Genomic DNA, 23,004 nt, shown 5'->3' on the forward strand with positions numbered 1-23,004 from the left:
ATTGTGAATGAGAAATGGATAGTATGGCTCTGGGATTGCTTTCTCGTAGGGAGTCGAGAAAGGATCTCTGGCCGAAGTTGATAACACTACTACTTTACATTATGTTGATCTGTACTCTTCTATATGTTGCAAGATGCTTGAAGATGCTAGTCTTCGATAGGCTAGGCTTTCCCCTTCTTTCTGGCATTCTGCAGTTTAGTCCACAGATATAGCCCATTTCCTTTGATACAGATGCATACTTAGTTTAGATCCGATGTAAGTCTTGCGAGTACTTTGGATGAGTACTCACGGCTGCTTTGCTACCTCTTTTCCCCCATACCCGTTTGTTGCGACCAGATGACGGATCCCAGGAGCCAGACGACACCACTAATGACTACTGCTACCCCGAGGGTGCCTACTACTACGTGACGGCCGCTGACGACTTGGAGTAGTTAGGAGGCTCCCAGGCAGGAGGCCTTGCCTTTTCGATCAATGTTGCTTTTGTGCTAGCCTTCTTAAGGCAAACTTGTTTAACTCATGTCTGTACTCAGATATTGTTGCTTCCGCTGACTCTTGTGTATTCGAGCTTATGTGTTCGAGCCCTCGAGGCCCCTGGATTGTAATATAAAGCTTGTATTATTTTAATTTGTGTCTAGAGTTGTGTTGTGATATCTTCCCGTGAGTCCTTGATCTTGATCGTACACATTTGCGTGTATGATTAGTGTATGATTGAATCGAGGGCGTCACGTGAACCATTCGACTACAATGAAACGGAGGGCGGTGTGGATGATCATGGTTGTGCAGACGAATTGGAGGAGATCGAAGCGGAAGCGTTTGAACAATCGCAAGCAAAATCTGGGAAAAGCATAAGATCGAAGAACTACACAATCTTGGAAGATCAAGTTTTGATTCAAGCATGGAGTGCGGTGTCTCTTGATGCATGCACGGGTACTTCTCAAACTTTCAAGAGATATTGGCAAAGGATCGAAGATCAATACTTCCGCATTATGGCAAATCATCCCAATAGGACTCCACGCACATTTCGGTCGCTTCAAGGGCGTTGGGAGAATATCAAGCCTATGTACAGCCGTTGGGCAGCTTGCTTGGAGCAAGTACGCAATGCACCTACAAGTGGCACCATGGAGTATGACTATGTGAGTTTGTTTTGCCTTTGTTCAAATTGTGCATCATCATATTGCATCATGGGAAATGATTGGATCACTTTGTTCATATTGCGTAGTACAAGATTGCTCAACATAGATACAAGGACATGGAAGTTTCGGAAGGCAAATTTTTCAAAGTAGAGCATTGTTGGGAGTTGCTCCAAAAGTGCGAGAAGTGGAAGTTGATCGACAAAGAATCCCCACCAAAGAGAAGCTCACTTACAAACATGGATGAAGATGAGGATGAGGATGGCCCAAGACATTTGCACAAGCCCGATGACGACAAGAAGACCAAGGAGAAGATGAAGAGAGAGCAAGAAGCATCAAGCTTGAGGGAGAAGATTGATGCCATGGTGCAATCCAACGAGTCGATGTTGTTGAAGTCGTTGGAGATCAAGAAAGAGTTGGCCGAAAAGAAGGCGAAGGAGAAGCAAGAAAAGTGGCAGTTGCTCAAGGAAGAGGGGCTGCGCAAGGCTGCCATCGAGAAGAGAAGGGCATGCGCCGCCGAAAACATATCCATGTCCATGTTGCTCGCCGAAGAGAATAAGATCATGTCAATGAACCGCAATGACATGGACAACCTCACCAAAACATGGCAAGGAGAGAAATTTTGAAGAGAAGAATGGTGGCGTCGGCCGGTCCGTGCTACAGTTCCGGTGATGTTTTCTCCGCTCCATATGGTGGCAATGTGGATGATTTCTGTGCCGGAGTTGAAACAAACGCCGAGGTGGATTCGATGGCGTCGATGAACTCCAAGGTGGACTTGATGGCGCGGAGTGAAAATCGATTAAGATGATGCCAGACATGGGCACAAACCTTTTGCAAGGCCCTCTTTTTGCGTTAGCCGTAATGAACTTGGCTTCTATTTACGCGTAAAACTGTTTATGTCGTTTGAATTTGGACTTGTTTGTGAAATCCTATGTCAAATGCGATATTTGTAGTTTATCTGTTTGCGGGTCGTTACGTTGGTGCCTGAGAACCCGCATAGCCGATCCGTAAAAAAATATTCCATAAATATATTTTTTACGGATCCGTTTGAGGGGTCTGCATCTGTGCCATCCCGCGCCGGCCCGTAAAAACGGTTTTGCACGAACTGCAAACGCGTTTTGCGGGCCGGCGGGATGCGGGGTCTACTAGAGTTGCTTTTAGGGGATGGAGGAAGTAGCTGCCCAGGTCATTAGGAGTAGACACGTGGGCAAAATATGGGGGGTCAAGGGTCAACGTCGTTGAAGTCGAAGCAATAATAGAGGATTGCTTCCCAGCCTTGCACGTCGATCACCACAATCGCGCCACGTCTTGCCTCTCTCACGCATGATATGTGAGCGTGTTCGTCTCGCTGTGACACACACACCTTCTCCGAATCAAGAAAAACTCATGGAGATTGCCGTCTCCGCGGTGGCAAGCGAGCTAGCCGGCCGGCTCGTGTCTTTCCTCATCAGCAAGTACAGAGGCCAGGCACGCCCGAACAAGAAGGAGAACCTGGAGTCCCTCCGCCGGCTCCTCAGAGTCCACACCATCGTCGAGGAGGCCGAGGGGCGATACATCACCAACTCACGGATGCTGCTGCAGCTCAAGACGCTCACGGAAGCCATGTATCAGGGGTACGACGCCCTGGACACCCATGGCCCCCTGGAGCAGATCGGAGCACAACCGGAGGTGAGCGGCTCCTCACACTCCATGGATTTCAGAAGATTCAGTAGCACACCTGCCAGCCAAGAGGTGCAGACCGCGCTGAGAGCTCTGGAGACCGCCTCTGCGGAGATGGCCGAGTTCATCGCGCTCCTAGCAGGCTGCGAGGGCATGCTCCGCAGCCCGTACAGCTGCTACCTTCACATCGACAACTTCATGTTCGGGCGCCGGGTCGAGAGGCAGCGGGTCATCAACGTCTTGATGCAGGACGGCCAGCCGCCGCCCGGGGCTCCGACCGTGCTGCCCATCATTGGCGGCCGCAGGGTGGGCAAGAAGACGCTGGTGTGGAGCGTCTGCTCCGACGACCGGATCCGCTCTCGCTTCCCTTCCATCGTCCACGTCGACGGATGCGAGATTCAGAGCATCGACCGTGGACTTTGATCGTCGTCGAGTTCCGGTCGGACGTGGATGGCAGCGAATGGCGCGGGTTCCACTCGCTGCTCCGAGCTCTCACCGGCGCAGGGAGCAAGGTGGTGATCATAAGCCGGCTCGAGAGGCTAGCAAGGTTTGGAACCGTGAACCTCGTCCGGATCAACAGCTTCTCACGAGAGGAATACGGCTACCTTTTCAAGGTCCTCGCGTTCGGGAGCTCCGACCCGGCGGACCACCCGCGGCTGGCCCTGATAGGGAAGGAGCTGGCGGCGATGATGGAGGGGTCGCTCGTGCATCTGAACGTCTACTCAAGCATGCTGAGGAACAACCTGAATGTCCAGTTCTGGAGCCGCGTTCTGAAGCTGTACAGAACGGTCATGGAGGCGAACCTGTCCGTCTTCGGTGAGCATCCGAGAGCTCTTCTTGACAAAGGCAGCACCGTGGACATCACCAGGTTTTCGCCGTCGGCGGCGGCGGCTGCCCCGCTTCGGTTCATGTTGCTGATCGGTGGAAGGGGCTCTTCCGGACCAGGACCAGGTGAGTTCCCCAGGATGACATTTGGAGATATAATATCAGGCTCTGTTGTTCTGCCCATGAAGTTTGAGCTGGTGTGGGAGTCACGGTTGCCCCCGTACACCGTTATTTCTGGCACCTGTGTCGCAGAGAAGCCTCAACACTCGGCTTCACCGAGGAAGAAACGCCGTACATAATGTATGTTTCTGACGGCCATTAATGTGTCAGGACATCTGCCTCGTGATGTGAAAATCAGGGGGAGGTTAGTTAGAAAGAAAGAATCCTAGTTAGGATGTAATTGCGTGTAAATTTTTATATGTTTAGCATTATTGTTCTTCGAATAGAAGGAAATTCAGAAACATGAAGCTAAAATTTACATAAAGTCGTGGAGTGGAGTGCAAAATAAACTAAAAATTCTGTTCACTTCTCAGTCACTCGGGAGAGACAAAAGCCTCGGCTCAACTAAAACAATACCCAACTTTCAGCTTCTAATTGTCATGAGACGAAAATAAACTGTACAAACTAAAGTACGACTCGCAGTGGTTGCCGCTCAAGATGATCGACGATCCGCACAGCCATTATTTCCATTTACACGCGACAAATCGGTCGATCCACAGCTCGACGGATCAATGATCGAGGACGTAGGACACTAGGTCCCCGAGGGACGTGTAGTCATCAAGGTACTCTCCAAAGTTAACGGCGCCACAGTATTGCCGGGTGGACGTCACGTCTCCCTGGTCGGGCCAAGCAGGAGCCGTCGCCGTCGCCGCCGCGGCGGTGCTGTGCTGGGCAGAGTTCCCGGGGGTGCGGCTGCTCAGCACCTCCTCCTGGTCGCCGCTCTCAGGCTTCATGCCCTGCAGGCCGGACCCCGTCGCGGCGTCTTCGTCGACCAGCTTGGCGTTCAAGGTCATCGTCGTCGTGGTCGTGCTGGGAGCGGCGGCGGTGGAGCTGCCGGGCGCGAAGCTGATGAGGTGGCAGCCGGCGTGCAGGCCTTCGGCGGCGCCGGTGAGGTGGAGCATGTGCGACGCCACAGCGGCGGCGGCGGGGTCCCGGCAGGTGTGCACGCCGATGTAGGTGACCCTGAACATGCCCTCGTCGTCGTCGCAGCGCTGGACCTGCCGCTGCGCCGCGCACAGCTGGTCGTACTTGTGCGTGCACCGGAAGTAGGCCCTGCGGAAGAAACACGTTCACGCCCGGCGCTTGTCAGTTGACGGAGACCCGTCGACGTCGAGGGATTGATTGCAGGCATGGTTGGTAGGAGCACTGTTTGTCGTTCCACCTGGTGGTTTTTAGCGGTTTATTACTAGTAGTGATGATCATTGGCGGGCAGAGAAACGTACCTCGAGTGCTTGGAGTTGTGTATCTCCTTCTGCCCGTACTTGCGCCATGCCTGCCCGTCGTCCAAGCTCTTCACACTCTTCGTGACGACGGACGACTGCTGGGTCCTGCAACGCCAAATTACGAAAAGAAGTTTATTATAATCACATGACTGGACAAACATCCAGTTAATTAACGAGGGAGATTATGTCAAGAATAACATAACAAACAAATCAAAGAATCGTGAGCCCGAGCTTTCCTCACCTTCTCCGACAGGCCTTGCGGTTTCCTCCGGCGGCGGCGGACTTCCTCTTCCGGCCGCCGCTCGCACCATCGGTGACCTCGCTATGCACGTCCGAGGACCTCTCACTACCGCTGGTAGCAGCCGTGGCAGCGGCCGCAGCCTTGGCGGCGTGCATGGCCCGGGAGAAGGCGTGGAGGATCTGGTCCATGATGAGGCCGGCCTTGGGGGAGTCCCGGAGGAGGCCCTGCAGCTGCGTCGCAAACTCCCGCCCCTTGATCAGGCCATCCATCACCTGCGCCAACGGGGTCTCCATCTCCATGGACACGTACGGCGTTCCAAGCACGAGCACGTGGTACACCGGAACACTCTCCCGCTCTAGCACGACGCCGCCAGAGTAGCCAGCCAGTGATATGGGGCAGCGAGGCGAGGGCAGGGGGGAGCTCGAGGAAGGAAGGTTCGTGCTATATACTATCATGGCTGGTTGGCAACTACTTGTGCGCGCCGGTATCGTGTGATGCCGCTCTGCGCAGGTAGGTGAGGTGTAGGGGTGCTCGTGCGGGCCGTTACACTGATCGGTGGGTACCGCAGAGACGGGAGCACTTGAGCATCGTGCGCCGGGTTCAGCCGTCCGAAGCGTGCGTGACTGGCAAAATTGGACAATCGGTTCCTTGGTGTGGAGGGGTTGTCAAGGGGGAAGTATCCCGGAAGGAGCGACGCGTGACTAATTGCATGTCGTCAGTGCGTGACGAGGGCCGCGTGATGCGGGTGGGGGAGTGCGTGCCGCGTCATTGCTGGAATCTTTGTAGTAGCTACATTTCGCCGCTGCCCGTCAGGTTTGGGATGGCCTTTGGGATAACATACATCGCTTTCTGGCCTAAGATTCGATTTGGACTTCCCGTTCCAGGCCGTCGTGCTGTGCAGTGGAGACGTGTTACAGCACGTGTTGGGTGTATTGCGATGTATGTTGACCTCCTTGCTAGCAACCATTGCTGGAATTCATCCAGTATCAAGGATATTTCATTAACCTGCTGCTTGTTGCAGTTATGGAACACTCGAGCGCCGAGTGTTCCATGTTGAGTGCTGACATGGTGATTTTTTCAGGTATAAACAAGCCACATGTAAACATCAAATATAGCCAAAGGAAATTACTGATAATATGACTACCAAGTAGTATTCGATTATTCAATTGTCTTTGATCCCGAGCACGAAACAGCAGTTGCAACCAGACATCGCGACATATACACATCTGATAACCATATGCTGTTGGTACGCGCAGTTAGTTTCCTTCCTAATGTTCCTAAGCGTGGACCCAGTTTGGTACTAGCAAGAATATGAACAACGTCAGCACTTGACACCGTGGTTTCTTCATTAGCCTTGGTCGCTGCTCTGCATCCTTAATGAAATAACCTGAAAAAAAAAACAATTTTGTCTTAACCAATGCCTCTCTGACCAAACATTCTACTTCTGCTATGGATTCCAAGGATAAATCAAGGATGCTTTGAACTTGCACAAAATTCAATCAACTATTTGAGTCACAGACCTAAAGCATATGTGATCATTTGAAACAATTAAAATGGTCACAACGTCTGGCACTACCGGCAAATATATGCCTAAGGTATTAGACACAGAAATTCTGGCTCCTCAATATTATCGATAAGCATTTTAATATGCTTATTGTGTCATTGTCGAAGACAATGGACAAGTAATTGCATTTACAGAACCTCAAGAAATCACTGGGTTCATTCGCACTAGAATTTGAATCAAGGGAAATTAAGAGAGGCAAGATGGGTTACTATTTGGGGTATGTTCCGTTTGTGGATTTGTGCCCATTTTTTAGGTCATGTACAATTTTTTTGATAATAGCCCCACAAAAAATGTGCACATGCCGTTTGCCTACTTCAAATGCAACTTCACCAAAATTTTGGTAGGGTTGGCTTGGGCATGAATCAAACGCACCCTTGGTCATCTAAATACATGGGCATGTTCGATTCAAGGAATGCACTGGTCCTAGATAAGTTGGTAAGTTACTCCCCACCATCATTTAACATTATACTCCGCCCCAAAATAAGTGACTCAACTTTGTACTAATTTTATACTAAAGTTAGTATAAAGTTAAGTCACTTATTTTGGGACGGAGGGAGTATTACAATTAGTGCTGCACCAGCTCATTTCGTCCCTCAAACCAAAGAAGATGGTGATTTCATTTCAAAGACCCATAAGAGTGATCAGCAATGATGGAGATTCGGTTAAGCTGCTGACAGCACAAAAATCTTCATCATTCGGTACCCTAAATAATAGTTAGTATTCACTTAGACCTAGAATTCCCTTCACATTCTTAAGTTGTCGGAGTTAAAGATTAATAGGGATGTAAGTGGACGCATCCGCGGCACCCGCGGCCGTCTGGGAAAAATAAGCTAATCAATGTTGCTTTAAAAATCAAGCTAATACAAAAAAAAAGGAAAGCAGGCGTTCACGGATGTCACGGATGCGTCCACTTACATCTCTAAAAATCATTGCAAGTCAAGGTACTAACCTTTTTAATATAAATACAGTGAACCTAGCAATTTGCAACCCGAAATCTAAATGAAAGGATCCAAGCTAAGCAGAAATTTTTTGGCAAGTATGGAACTTCCATATTTGTTAGTGCAAGGGTGCAAACAACACTAGTGGACACCACATCCAAGTCAACACCAAGACAATCTTTTTTTTTTCCAAAAGCACTACAACTACATGTCATCCTGTAAATTTCAGGTTCAAACATATTCAGTGTTCAGAGAAACTACAAAGAGCATAGATCAATGTTTAATAGTAAGCATGACTAGGTTCCTTCAGTACGGTTAGGTTGTTTGGTTAGCGATTTGTGTTTCAAATTTCTACAGATCAGGTAGCCAATCTATACCTGCTAATTCTTGGTCCGTAGCGACATTTTGCAAAAAAAAGTCCCTAACCTTTGTAGAAATCAACCCGCACTCCCGTCACCGGCCTGGCCTCAGTCGGTCACCCGCAGCCTGGCTTTGTGGCCCAATCCGCAGTCCCGTCGCTGGCCTGCCTCAATTCGGGACGAAGCCGGCCCACCTATAGTGGCCCATCAGTCAGTCACCCGCAGCCTGGCTTTGTCGCCCAATCCGCAGTCCCGTCGCTGGCCTGCCTCAATTCGAGACGAATCCGGCCCACCTATAGTGGCCAGTCTGGCTACAGTTTGGGAGAGGAGGCAAAAATATATGCTCGTGTCAGGAGTTGAACTCGTGACCTCCCGTTCACTACCTAAGCCAGTAGCCAACTGAGTTGGCACGCCTTGCACAAGTAGATTCGGAATATGCTTGTGTTGGGAGTTGAACCTCCCGTTCACTACCTAAGTCAGTAGCCAACTGAGCTAGCACGCCTTGCGCTGATATAAGTGAATTGGTTAATCTATTAAAGTACCACCTCAATCCCTAAAACTAATCCCACCGATTCAAATATGTTTTGCAAGTTGCATGGAATATCGGGAGGCCACCTTGGGAATCAATGATAAGAGAATGAGAAGCACTCTTACTCGAAAGATCTTGGAGAATCAAGTCATCAGTCCTTCTTCCGATGGAGCACGCGAACAGGAAGGAAAATAAAGCAGTGGAGGAGAACGGGTACGAGGCCGTTGACAATGCCGACGGACGGCAGAGGAGATCGCCTCGGGAACGGTCTGGGGTGACGCCTTGGAGGAGATCGACGGAGTGTTGGAGGTTCATCAGAAGACTTCCAAGGGAGTGAGGCAGGAAGATGCTTGGAACAGTGGCGGCGACACGAACCAAAAGCCGTCGGCGTTCTCCATGAAACTAAGGCTGCTACACGAGCTCATATTCTGAGGAGCGAAAGGGCGTGCCGATGCGCTTCACAGGAGGAATTCATCGCATATGGCGCACAGATCACAGGACTGCATGAGTAGTTTCTTCTTGAGACAACGCCATGCAGTTACAACTGTTCAGGGGATTGGCTATGCACGGCTGGGTAAAGCTGGGGTTAGGCCCAACAAGGTAAGCCTATAATTCTTTCATTTTCCTTTGTATACCCTTTCATTTTCTTCTTTTTAATTCAAACAACTTCCAAAGATCATGCATTTACTCAGCGTAAGCAACAACTCCCAACATGCAAGATTACACTAGCACCCCATATGGCGAGCCCGTTGTTTGCCCATAAATCACTATGTCACGCTTAGGTGAAATGACGCGCCTTCCATCAACGATATGGATTTTACTTTTTTCAAAAATTTGACGGGGTACCACTTAGTCATCAATTTGAGCAAAATGTTAGCTAGCTCACCTTTTTTTTTCACTACCGACATTCTTTAAATTCCATGTCTTTCTTCCTAATCTGATTAACATGAACAGAGCAAGGTAGCAGGCCTACTAAGTCCATGTTCTTGTATCGCAGATGGAGGAGACCATATTCTTGGATTCATCATCAGTCATGGTTGGCATTGGTGCCTTGCCAACCATGTTTTTTCTTATCTGTTGCCAACCATGCTTCGTTTGGTGTATGGTTAGCCACAACGTTTTGGACGCTAAACCAAAGCACCTCTTTCTAGATGGTTAAGTAATGACAATTCAGAACATGATCAACCATGATCTAGAGGGCCCAAAACCAGATCAAGCTTTGCCAAATTGGAACTGAAAGAAATGATTCCAAAAAAAAAATGCAACGAAAGAGGAACTCAGATCTGAGCTATGTTTTGGGGTCATAAAATAAAACCAAACGGGTATGCAACTCATGTTCTCGAATGTACTCCCTCCGTTCCGAATTACTTGTCGCGGGTATGGATGTATCTAGATGTATTTTAGTTTTAGATACATCCATTTCTACGACGAGTAATTTGGAACGGAGGGAGTACTCTGTAGCAAACTGGATAACTATTTTCTGCTCAATGAATTACCATAACTCCTGTCCGTTTAGGTTTTGCAGAAAAAGAAAGAATCAGATACTTATAAAAGCAATTCTAACCCTACATGTAGGGAGTAGCGCCGGGTTGGAAACTACAACGCAGAACTGGACTCTCAAGGCTCAACCAAGACGGATCACGACAGGTGATTAAAGTATTAACTCTGTTCCAAAATAGACGAGCTTTAGAAAGTCTGCAGTAAAACTTATATTTATCATTGAAAACTAACTGAAAAATGGTCAAAGTTGCAAATTGAAGGTTGAGCAAAGTCAAAGATCAATTTTTTGCATGGTGTTTTACTATATTTATATTTCTGAAATTAACAAAGGTATAGACAAATTGGAAAGAACTTACAGAGAAGAATATGTCAGAAGTAGCCAAACTAACCTTCACATGTACGGGAGCTGCTGCTGGCTCTTCCGCACCTGTAGCTCAGTAGAAAGCTGAGAGCATTTCCTTTTTGTTTCCTCTAGTTCATGCTCCAACTCCAAAATCTACAAAAGAACAATTCTGATTTGATCTAGCAACATAATACGCTAGCTATTAGCTGATTACTTTGAATGGTATGACATACCGTCTGCTTCAATTGTGTATCTCGTTGTTTAAGCTCCTCGCGCCTGAAAGGAGTACTTCCAGGTTCAGTATGCAACAATGGTAAGAGTGATCTCAAACAACACAAACAATCACCAAGTCCTATCGATACAATTACATGCCAAGGTGTCATGCATAAACTATTCATTTAAGGGCTATAGTAGCTTGGCTCGTGGCACTCAAAAAGAATGTCACCACATTTCAAGGTAGCACTAATTACCTCACACATAGCAAACAACTAAAGTGTAGCAACAACCAGCCAATTTAGTAGCTTCAAAATAAAATATTCTGCAGTTGAAGTTCGTAATTTCCCTAGACATGCAATTCATGTAATATTGTTAACATTAATTTTGTAATGTATGCTAACATACAGAATACTCTCAGCAATCAGCGTATCTCTATCTGATACTGATTCATTACCGATATGTCCCTGATACCTCTCAGGCTCTAGCAGTGCCGGCTGATTTCCACTATCCCCCACTATCCTACAGATTTTTATCTAATGACAGGCTGCTGATTTCCTCTTCCCTTTCTCTTAAATTAACATTTTTATGCTTGCTAACTTGCTGCTACAGTTTGGCTGTTGGTTCTTGGCTTTTGTTGGAATAATGAATAAGTTATAAGAGAATGGACTGCACCGACTAAATACATGCTAAATGGCTTGATACTTAATTGATAACATTATTTATTATTATTTTCAAAAATAGTCAAGCATATCAATATTGGTACTCCCTCCGTCCGGAAATACTTGTCATCAAAATGGATAAAAGGGGATGTATCTAGACGTATTTTAGTTTTAGATACATCTCTTTTCATCCATTTTGATGACAAGTATTTCCGGACGGAGGGAGTACTTCTGAAAATGATGTATAAACTAAAGAACTGATGGTGCAATTAGATTTATGCAAAATAGAGAAAAAAGACATAACAAACAAACAGCAACATTATGTTGACAACAAAACAGGAATTTTGAACACATTTAATTACAAAATCTATTCAGGAGATTATATAATATATATATATACACACACACATACACAAAAATATTCTCCCATGTACATAAATTCATCAACCATCATCAAGAAATTACCTTGTGAACAGAGAAATGTTTTCATCACTCAGCTTCTCAAGGAAATTAGGATCAAGTTCACCATCAGAGGCAATATTGACTAGATCCTAAATGTCACAAATGATAATAAAAAGAATAGTGATCAGATATGTGCATGTGAAAAGAGTAATCAAGCATAGTATAACATAGGAATTTAACATTATATTAGCCATCATGCTAAACCGTGAAGAGTAAACACTCTCATCTAGTGCCAAAACATAGCCAATGGCTGTGCACATTATATAAGCCTTTTTGCATTACAGCAGAAAATGATATCAAGGGAGCAGTGACTCGGGAACTTGTGAAGAGAGTGGGGACACAGATGGCATGTTATTGTCAACAAGAGCTACATTGGGGTCCAAGAATGGAAACAAGTAAAACTAGAACATGACCGAATTGAAAGACTAAAAGGTGCAAACCTCTTCCAAGCCTGCTGAATTCGTACCGTTTTCTTGTGCTTGGCCAGAAAATTGCAAACCAGAACCTGGATAAAATAAAATAGAACAAGCATGAATAAAGTATACAATAACAACATTTATAAGGTGAGTGGATTCTCAAACACGCAAAAAAAAGTTAGGGTGCTCTGGTCGTCATATGTTAAGAAAGTAAGTGAAAACAGTATCTGCGTACCACCAAATACTTCACAAGATCATCAGAACCTTGCTCTAAATAAAATAACTTGTCTATATTTCTACCACAGGATTTACCTTCTTCATGTACAAATAATTCTAAACAAATGTTCTAAAACAATTTGAACAAGCTTATTTTGGTCAGAAAAAATAAGTGACATGCTCTTGTCCATCCTTTTGACAACCAGCCCGGCAGCTTTTGCCCTGACAGGGTAACAGGGCATCACAAGATTTTTATTCAGTATTGTACACCACTAATTAGTTGCACAAAGACCTTTGAGTTCAAGAAAAGCTAAACAGAGAATCACATTTCAAGTAAGAATTATTTCTCACTTCAAACTTCGTGAAACTGCATGAATCCAAGTAGGACCGGAAGAGAGTGTACCTTTTGGCAGCTTAGCACACAGCATGGACTCACATTTTTGTATAACGATTGAGGGCAAAAAAAGGAAGCATTGTATAGAGCTTGTCTTATACCTGCACCATTAGTTCTCAGTCCAAAGACTGCTGCATCATCATATGTTTCCGGTAGCAAATTTGATGAATGCGCTCCAATCCTCTGAGCAGTCGATGATGAATGCACTCCAATCCTCTGAGCAGTCGATGATTTCTGCTGAAACTCATGTCCAGGACCACCTGAACCTTTGGCAGCCTTATACTGTGTTTTTAATTGTGGATTCATTGGCTGGTAACCTATCAAATGACAGTTGTTTTTCCTGCAAAAACACCATTATTGCAGGAAACTACATTATACAAAGCAGAATGGGGACAAACGTCAGCATGCAAAATACCCATGGTATGTGGTATTACCACACAAGACACAGTATATGTGGTGTGGTAACACCAAATACAGTTCACTTCCCAATCCCAGGTATTGACCCAACAGTAAACAGTTTAATAAAACAAAACAAAAAAGCACTAAAAAAAAGAGAGATCAGCAACATGTTTCTTCTTTAGGCCTCCTTTGGTTTGTAGGAATTCTATAGGAATGCTATAGGATAGGATTTGCAAAGGAAAAAAAATCCTTTGAAGCCCTTTGGTTTGTAGGAATGGATTCCTATTCCTATGTAGGATATGAATCAATCCTTCACATTTTGGAGGAAAAAAACATTAGCTTAGACTCAATGGAGAATTCTCATCCTATGCATCAAATGACATCTCTTTCTCTATAGGAATTGAGATGCATGTCATCTCACTTCCTATGATTTTCCTATTCCTATAACATTCCTATCCTATGAAAAAAAGGAGGCCTTAATATGAAGCTTGTTCAAGTATTTAAAATGTGGTTCTAATCTCCTTAATAAGGATGAGAGAATATAGGCATCTTTATTTCAGATTGAGCATCCCAAGACACGTACCAGTACTCAATGATAATTTGTCTAAGTTTTGTTTCCAAACGAATGAATAGTGGAGTCCTCTCGAAATCCTGTTTGTCATGTGCCGGTTCAATAAAATTTGCCTCAAGTACACCTAAACCATGATGAGTGTCAACCCAGAGAAAAATAATTAAAGTAACACTTCTAAAAAGTATTTAACATATAAAACTCACCTACAACACTCCTCCCTCTGCTCGATCCTTCCTGAAGAACCTTCCAGAAGGGCTGCAAAGGATTATTTTTTAATAAAGAAAATAAGTTTTGGCCAACTTGTTATGCCGATGTTTTTTTGTACACAAAAAATGTTCCAGACCATGTATTGCAACAACTGAATTGCTAAAATTGTACATTTTCGATAGTAAGCTCCAGCTCGGAAAGTTAGTACAAAGTTGAGTCACTTATTTTGGGACGGACGGAGTATTATATAAGCTCCAGCTCGGAACCTTAATATGGTATTAAAAACATATGCTGAACAGTGATACACATTTTGACATCTCAACTATCATGTTCAACAAAAAAAAACAAAAAGGAAGTGAAATATTTGTAACTTTTCCGCCATTACAGGATGAGGCGCTGCCTTAGGGTTTAGGGTCCCCCCCCCCACCCCCCACCCCTGAGGAGGCCAGCGCTGTGTTCGCCGCCTGGTGTAAGGCGGTGATCGGATCACCCCGTCCAGGCTGAGGCATGGGACTTGCTGCTTCATCCAGCTCACCGCTTGGTGGATCTGGAAGCAAAGGAGTGCATTTATCTTTCACAGCGCTACCTTTGCCTTCAAGTGACCTCCTCGAGACGATCAAATCAGAGGCAAAGTATCCTTTCACCATTCTAGTATTCCACGAATTCACTACTTAAATCTTGAGGAGAATGCGCAACAAAGGCACTTTGTTGCAAAGTACTACCTCTGTTCACTAATGTAAGACAGTCAGTCTGGCACACCGATCCATTGGAGAACAATAAGTTCTCACTATAGACTGCAGGACTTAAAACACTGCCTACATGTTGAGATTCAAGCAGCATAACACATAATAGGGAAAAAACAAACAAACAAACATCCCAGAACTGGATAGAGTGGTTACCATTATTAGTCGATTTTTATGGTAGACATTCATCCCAAAAATGCCCAAAACTGGCGCCTCCTTGGCAAATCCGACATCTACCTTCACTGAGACCTACAGTTTCAGTCAAAATGCAGTTTTAAACAAAAGTGACTGTTTCTGCAACTACAATGTGCTCGAACAGACAAAATAATGGAATTGGAGAGGAAAGCCAACATAGGCATGATAACAATTAGCAAAGTATCAATGGCATTAAATGCAGACTATTCTGAAATAGAGTAGCACATGGAAGAAATGACTACTATAAACGATAACCTCAAGGTGAGGCCAAATGACTATTACTCCCTCCGTAAACTAATATAAGAGCATTTAGATCACTACTTTAGTAATCCAAACGCTCTTATATTAGTTTACAGAGGGAGTACAATTTATACATGATAACCTCAAGTGTGCAACCTGAGCCCTGCTAAAAAAAATCGCGTGCTGATGTAAGATTTGAAAAAAAAAACATGTAAAATGGTTGAGTATCATTAGCAGCTGCAAAGTTTCGAGCAGAATTTTAAATTTTTTGGCCTATGTGAAAAAAAATAGAGCATATAAACCTTTTGGCAGGCTTGTCATTTTAGTGTTTAATTAAAATCAAATATTTTTTCACCAAATGATGCAAATACATAGACCATTCTAATATCTATGTGCAAGTTTTTCTTGGAACTTTATTGTTGAGTACAAATCAACTCAGCTTTTTTAGAGAATATTGCAAATACATAGTCATTCTTTGCATACTGGCATGCAAGTTTCTTTCGGAAGATATTTTCAAACTTTAAACCCCACACTTTAAATTTGTCAAAATAATGAGAGCACATGTGCCTGTTATACACATTTACTTACCACTTGAGAATCAAGCGCGACTTGAGGCTTGTAAGTAAACATTTTCTTGAACTTCAGATCATGAGCAATGTTTATATGTTCAACCACTTTTCCTCTTAATATAATTTGGAAGTTTGCATACTTCTTAAGATAAAGGATGGAAGTATACGCCTGTAAATTGACAAACAAAAGTTACTAGTCATATGCAGATAGGGAAAAGAATAGAATGTACAGAAATAAAACCTACTCGCAAAGAGAATCTGAGTCTGTGGGATATATGTTGCTCAATAATTTCTTTTTGGATCTTTGTCGTCCCCGCAGTAGCTTTAGCTTGATCTCTAAGTAATATGTCCTGAAATTGAGCAACAAGGTATAAGCATTTCAATTAGTACAAGAATGGTAGAGTGGTATGAAGGCATGTCACCATGCTCTGCCACAACTCAAGTTTTAAATAACAATATTTTATTGTCTCATGATCTAATATGTACCTGTCTAAATGTGAAATGCAGCCATATTTTTCAAGTAAAGAACAACAATAATTCTTGCTCAATTGTTGATTTCCCATAAAATTGTGAACACATGCACAAGTAGCCTAACTCTGCTATAAGAATACAACAACAGTACATGTGCTTCTGTACGCACAGATAGTTTCCTAGAATGAACATCAGTTCCGCAGAGAGCATGCGACTCATGGAAAATTATTCCCTATTCCCTTGACATTGCACAGATCAGCAAGGTGGTTTCCACAGGCATGAAACAGAAATCATTCTTCATTTGCATTATGCACCATTTCCGTTTGTTTTTCGAAAGCAGGATTAACTGGATGAAGCGACCATTGCTTTTGTCAGCCATACGGTGCCTATCAACCATGCTGAATGGCAATGCACACGAGGGTGGGCTCAGAGGTTTGCCATATTTGCTGCTCATCATGATCTCAATGGATCAGTGCCCCTTTGTGGACATGTCAGCGGCACGGCAGGCAACGGCAAACAGAGAGAAACGTTGGTAGCACGGCCTTGTTTGGTTTGGTAGATGTGGGTAGTGTGGTCCCGCTGGACATGTCTCCATCCCAGCAGGCAGCAGCGAACAAAAGGAATACTTCAGAGACACAGAACTTGCTTGGTTTAGGAGAAATCGGCAGCATGGCCTCATTTTTTGATTTTTAGGAAAATCAAAGAAACAGCCGTTATTCCAATTTTTTTAACTTCCGTGAAATTTATTAAACAATAATCATGTCTGTTACAAGAGAGGGGATCAAGAAGTTAGGAGGATGATCACGCCATTCCATAGAAAGTTTCCCCCTATGCGCTGCGGCATTGCTTTCCCGGGCACAATGCACAATCATCGCCTTGCCGAAAGAAGTCATCAACTTCCGACAATCATCAGTAATCACAGCTCCCGAAGCACGGTATTCTGATGGATCCAGCATGGCCTGTACAATTTCCATCAGTCACATTCAACGGCCAGCAAATGAATCACCATCTCATCAGCAAGACGCAGTCCTTCGAGAAGGGCACATGCCTCCATGGAAACTACGTCCAAGCTCCAAAGCAAGCTCTTTATAAGAACAGGATGCCCCAGCAAATATTCCATTGCAGTCCCACAGCAGAGCTCCAGTAGCTCCCGCCCCAGTATCCGAATGGAAACTAGCATCAACGTTTAACTTTATTACTCCCTGAGCGGGCCGGGTCCACTTCATAACTTTCTGTGGGGCCTTCCCCTTTGCCGCTAGCGCATTTGCGTAGTTATTCCGATTTATTAGAAGATCAACGAAGACGTAGGAGAGCAAGGAACAGCATAGGTTTTGGGGCCCGCTTGTAGATGCTAATTGTTATGGGACGGGTGGGATGGAGAAGGGAGCAGCATACATCACCTCCACCGATGTCAACACCAATTCAGACTTCTAAAATGGTAGAGAAATGCACATGGGAGGGCAACAGTCTACTATACATGGGAAAGTAGTTCTGCTCTATTCTCCTCTGGTTTGTGATGCTAACAGAGTAACAGGATAAAGGTGGCGTAGTTAATTATCTAAAATCACAGGATTCCCGTCAGCAACAATGTTTGCTTCATAAAACAAGTTTGAATGCTTGTTTAAATGTTCTCTACAAGAATGCGAAGGTAATGTGTTGTACTTGAAACATAAACTGCAGGAATATTTACCTCATCATCATCATCGAAGTCAAGTTCTAAAAGGCCATCATCATTCATCCATAGATCATATATCACCACCTTAGTTCCATGGCTCTCAATATCCTTGAACTGAACAGACAAGGAAATTATCAATATATGCACATTTAAAGAGTCGGTTGCCTAGGTATACATCACTGTGCAGTTGTTATGGTCAGGGTATAGATTCAGAAAATGTGATAATCGACTAAACTAGCCATTAAAGAACCCCAACTAAAGTCAAGCATATGTGCTATATAGCATCAAAAAACCATTCACGATGCCATTTTGGAATAAAGAAATTAAGGCTAGAATTGCAAAACTAGAAGTATTCCATTTGTTGTTAGTTTGCTCTATAGACAATATTTTGAGTTCGATGTTGCCTAAACAAGAGCAGACTGCTGAAGGAAAATGTGTATGGATCAGCTCCAGCATGCCAATCTGGATTATGACAACAGCGCAAGTCTATGAATATCAATACATCTTTGGTTCACTTACCCACCCTTGCCTAACATGGATTTGTTTTGAGGGAGAGCTTGGAGGCTTCTAAAACATATATACGACGCACTAAGATGCTCGATTGCTGCTTTGCATCTAAAAACTTCAAAAAAAAAAGAACTCTATTTCTTCTACATATTTTCAGTTTTCTTGAATATATATGCTAAATGGTGGAAGTTCCATCAAAATAAAAATAGATAACTACAAATATTTTATCATAGTTTGTTGAAAAAATTTGATCGATTTTATATGTGAGCTGAACAAGAGACACAACATATCTGTACCTTTAATATCATATCATGCCTTTGCACCTAAAATATTTGGCTAACTCATTCATGAAAAATCAAATATACTGATAGTGAAAACTCACTACTTGATCTCAAAATACGACTGGGGAATGGACTAAAAATACTGTCTGGGACGAATGCCACCTGCTGTAGCAGTTCTTCCATTGAAGAAAAGGGGGACCAATCAAGTATTATCTTCAAGCTACTGTCCCAATCACCTTGTGAACCATACACCAAAGGTACAATGTGGTCATCTTGGATTTGAAAATCGAGCTGTAACAGTGATAGAAAATGTCAGCTCCTAAGAGAAAGCCGCAAGAACGATACACTACTAAAGTACTAGTCCAACATGACATACCACAGGGACAACTATGTCATCCTTCATTGTTCTCCTCAAGAAAGTGTATGAGAGCAAGCCAACACTCAAGGTAACATTACTGCAGGAGAAAGAAATTGTGTTAATCACTGATAAATACACAGAATCCAACAAATGCCATAAAAATTAGAAACAAATCAATAATGACTGGAATGAAGATTATCTACCTCCCACGGATTGCACGAGTAAAAACAATTGCATCAGCACCAAGTCTCATTGTGCTCGTCTTAAAGCCATTTCCATCTGTATATTGACAAAGGTAGGAACTTAATAATTGATAGACATAACAAATGTTTTAGAAAGGAAAATGAAGCATTAAGTAGCTAGATAATAGGTGAAAATAAAGTTTCTTAAATATTTAGTTGAACTAAAACTCTAAACATATACTTTAGGCTTGGATTTGCAGAAACATCTCATACCGAGTGCGAATTGGTAATTAAACTATTGAAGTAAAGGTCATTCTAATTTTTGTGAGGTGAGCCAAGAACTACAGTTGAATATAGGTCTAAAAAATATTGCTACCAATGAGGGATCAGTCTATGATTTAATTTGGTGAACCATATACCTATTTCATACCAAGTGTGAATCGGTAATTAAACTATTAAAGCAATAAAGCCTTTAATCCCAAACAAGTTGGGGTAGGCTAGAGGTGAAACATATAAGATCTCACGACCAACGCATAGTTCTGGCACATGGATAGCAAGCTTACACGCACCCTGTCCATGGCTAGTTCTTCAGTGATACTCCAGTCCTTCAGATCTCTTCAATTAAACTATTGAAGTAAAGGTCATTCTAATATTTGTGAGGTGAGCCAAGAACTACAGCGGAATATAAGTCCAAAAAATCGTGTTATCAATGAGGGATCATTCCATTATTTAATTTGGTGAACCATATACCTAACTATAGACATCCGGGTTTCTAGCTACCCTTTTAGGCTTGAATGAAAAATAATCAGTGAATACATACATGCTTACACACTATACCATCATCATATAAACTAACAGAAAAATGAAGAGCATTTAACCGGTAAGAACTTTATTCAAGCCTCTCATAACTTCCATCAAATGGTGTGTTATTCTACTATTCAACAGTACAACACAATATCATAAATGTACGAGGTGTTGAAAGGGATTAAAGTACACTAAGATGGTATGCAGTATGCTGAATGTAACAACATTATTATTACTTTCCATTCCAGTTTCCTCAATTACTAGGCTATGCATCTTCAAAGCCAAAATTAATTAGCAGAGTAATAAAATATTCCAACTCAAACAGAACGATGCATACACTGGCCAATGGTTGTCTTTGATTTCTTGGTTGAGAATCCTAAACTCATACATTGCCGTACACCTTCAGGATCCATTCCTCCTCCATCGTCTGTGACAGTGGCTCCAAGTTAGCAGAACTTGGTGAAGAAAATTGTATTGATCAACCTATTCCACTAATCATATTGCAGTTTCATGTTTTGCATTGTATCTGGGTACCTTGGAAAACCAGCATTGGCCTACTGTCTTTTAAATTGATGCTTTTATCCACTTTTACAAATGTGGCTCCGTTGCAAATCTGAGAAACCATATCAGAAGATAATTATTTCTATTCATAAAATTCGCCCAGTAACAAGCTAGGCTATGGCAATTCTAAGGGACCAGCAGTGTTGGAGATAAATGTATGGAACTTCTAACAGATATTGCAAACCTCGTCAACTGCGTTGTCAAGAAGTTCAGCTATAGCTGCAATAGAAAAGGACAAGAGAGTAAATGTTAGAAAAAATCGACCAGGGCAGCACAAGTAACATGTATGATAAAGAAACAGATGTTAGAAATTACCACACAATCTAATTGCTCTGCTTATTATAATTAAAAGAACATTCCAACAACACATCTAATTTGCATCTTGTCACCAAACTACATTCTTCCTTGAACTGTAAGTAGCATGCATTCTTTAGTATTAGTAAAAGCAATAAATTCAGATGGACAAGCGCAAACATTCTAAACAGAAAGATGCATACTAAAGAATACATTCTTCCATCAAAGCCAAGTGGTCTCAGCCACCATCAACTCTGCCACAGCAGTCGTTCACTAGAACAGCTGCTTCATGGAATTCGATGCCATCAGAGAGGACCCAAGGACCACACATTAGGGCAAAAGAGCATTGCAATCAGAGTGATCATGCCCGTGTCACATCAGAGTAAACCTGAGGCTGCAATGAGCTGGAGTAAAGAATATGCATCGACTGATGGTCTCACAAACGTACCATAGAACACGAAACAGTGGAGATGGGTGGGAGTAGAAATGAATCAATTTAGAATGTGCTCTGGGTGAGGAATGTCAGATCGAAGCATGTGGAGCTGAGTGGGATCCCAACAACAGTATCCCTTATGCTCAGCACTGTAGCCTAGAGAACACACAGTTGACTGAGCAATCAGCTTACCGCCCTCGCGCTGAAGGAGTAAGCACCAAAATATGATTGTTACGCATGGCAATCCTGTGGTTTTATTGTTACGCATGGGAATCCTGTGGTTTTAGATAACTGGAGACACCATCTTTATCCAGCTAGAATCACAAACCCACAGGGATTATAACAGAACTACAATTATCCCACCTTGCATTGCCGTAGTTCAGGTTATACAAATTTATTTTATATATTCCCGAGATGATAAAGACATACCATATGCAGCCTCCGATCTAAAGAGCAAAACAGGTACTGATATCACATCAGCCGGTGCCACCGGTCTAGATAATATTAAGTTACTATGTATCCACTCGAGAGTTGAGATGATAGAGAAAAACTACATGTAAGTGCAATTCTAAGGAGCGAAGCTACTACACGTCACTGGTACAAACAGCAAGCCAGCAAACCGATAAACATCATGCGAAACTATGAATGTACACCATCGATTTTGGAACAGTTGAATAAAATCCCCTTCCACTGAGAATCACTTGATCCAACAAAATTAACATTAACATCATTTGCTGCACAACCCCACCAAAGTAGTAGAGGATCACAATTCCGATTACCTGATGTCCCCCTTTGTCGAACAAGCCTAGCTTCTCTTAATTTCCTTTATTAAATGCTAGCCCCCTTAGTTTGGGACAGCAATTTCACCCTTATTATAATGTGTAAAACCCCAATAACCCCCGCCACCTACTCGACCACCACAAAAGCAAAACAAACAATGGAACGGAAAGGACAAGAGGCGGAGGGGCACCAACCTCCGAACGCCCACTTGTGGGAGGTCGCGTTGGTGTGGAGGAACTTGGGGTGCACCCGCGCGCGGTCGAAGTCCCCTGTCTCCAGCATGTCTGCGAGAATGGCCAGCAGCATCAGCAGCGTGATCCACGTCGAAGTCGCGGAACGAAAGCATGACCAGAGGGGGAGAAGATGGACCGTGGAACCCGCGGGCGGCGGTGGAGGGGGCCTCGAACGCGCCGGCCTTCCAGAAGCTGCGGCAATCGAGGGATCGAGGGCCGCTGGCCATGCCGCCTGAACCGCCGGCCATCGCCGCTGGCATTGGAAGGTTAGGGTTTAGGTCGGTTCGCCGGGGAGGTTTCGCCGACGAGTCCGCCGCCCAGCAGTTGCTATGGGACGCAATGCCCTAATAAACGACTCTTTTTCTCTCTCTTCGAACAGCGTAAATAAAAGGCTGCGAGCCTGCTAATAGGCGTCGGTTGGGCGCCAGCCGTCCAATTAATTTCCTCCAAACGTTAGATGGAATGTACTCTCTCAATTACTTTATATAAGGTGTATTTGTTTTTTGATAAAATTTCAGAGTGCATTTATTCCAATTCCTCATAATTTATTTCTCACCCCTTCAGAAAAAAAAAGGAATGTATCTCTCTCTCTCGATTTTCTGTATCTC

At 43.7% G+C, this 23,004-nt stretch overlaps 2 protein-coding genes and 1 pseudogene across 3 annotated transcripts; 1 reads left to right on the top strand and 2 right to left on the bottom strand.

The window, feature by feature from the left end:
* The first annotated feature begins 2,431 nt into the window (after nucleotides 1-2,431).
* Nucleotides 2,432-4,075, top strand: LOC123147810 (uncharacterized; annotated as a pseudogene).
* Nucleotides 4,076-4,107: 32 nt separating this feature from the next.
* On the bottom strand, nucleotides 4,108-5,757 carry LOC123147811 (probable WRKY transcription factor 62). Its single transcript, XM_044567122.1, has 3 exons — nucleotides 5,298-5,757; nucleotides 5,057-5,161; nucleotides 4,108-4,886 (listed from the first exon to the last, which is right to left on the bottom strand). Exons 1-3 carry the CDS (start codon nucleotides 5,750-5,752, stop codon nucleotides 4,343-4,345), a joined length of 1,104 nt encoding a protein of 367 aa, XP_044423057.1. The 5' UTR covers nucleotides 5,753-5,757; the 3' UTR covers nucleotides 4,108-4,342.
* A 652-nt stretch (nucleotides 5,758-6,409) lies between these two features.
* Nucleotides 6,410-22,780, bottom strand: LOC123147812 (protein MICRORCHIDIA 2). Of its 2 annotated transcripts, XR_006473457.1 has the most exons (21): nucleotides 22,533-22,780; nucleotides 22,358-22,447; nucleotides 20,841-20,875; nucleotides 20,630-20,708; nucleotides 20,433-20,522; nucleotides 19,313-19,388; nucleotides 19,128-19,206; nucleotides 18,914-19,042; nucleotides 17,979-18,077; nucleotides 16,063-16,167; nucleotides 15,837-15,986; nucleotides 14,970-15,062; nucleotides 14,067-14,118; nucleotides 13,876-13,987; nucleotides 12,995-13,233; nucleotides 12,308-12,372; nucleotides 11,871-11,956; nucleotides 10,764-10,806; nucleotides 10,577-10,683; nucleotides 10,257-10,352; nucleotides 6,410-6,684 (listed from the first exon to the last, which is right to left on the bottom strand). XR_006473457.1 is itself a non-coding variant. In XM_044567123.1 (20 exons), the coding sequence occupies exons 1-19, from the start codon at nucleotides 22,654-22,656 to the stop codon at nucleotides 10,579-10,581; spliced, it is 1,851 nt and encodes a 616-aa protein (XP_044423058.1). In that variant the 5' UTR covers nucleotides 22,657-22,780; the 3' UTR covers nucleotides 6,410-6,684; nucleotides 10,577-10,578. The 2 variants fall into 2 exon arrangements, 1 of the variants encoding a protein (XP_044423058.1); XM_044567123.1 differs by lacking the exon at nucleotides 10,257-10,352.
* Nucleotides 22,781-23,004: the final 224 nt, after the last annotated feature.

The sequence above is a fragment of the Triticum aestivum genome, chromosome 7A (assembly GCF_018294505.1).
Source record: "Triticum aestivum cultivar Chinese Spring chromosome 7A, IWGSC CS RefSeq v2.1, whole genome shotgun sequence".
NCBI classification, from domain to species: domain Eukaryota; kingdom Viridiplantae; phylum Streptophyta; class Magnoliopsida; order Poales; family Poaceae; genus Triticum; species Triticum aestivum.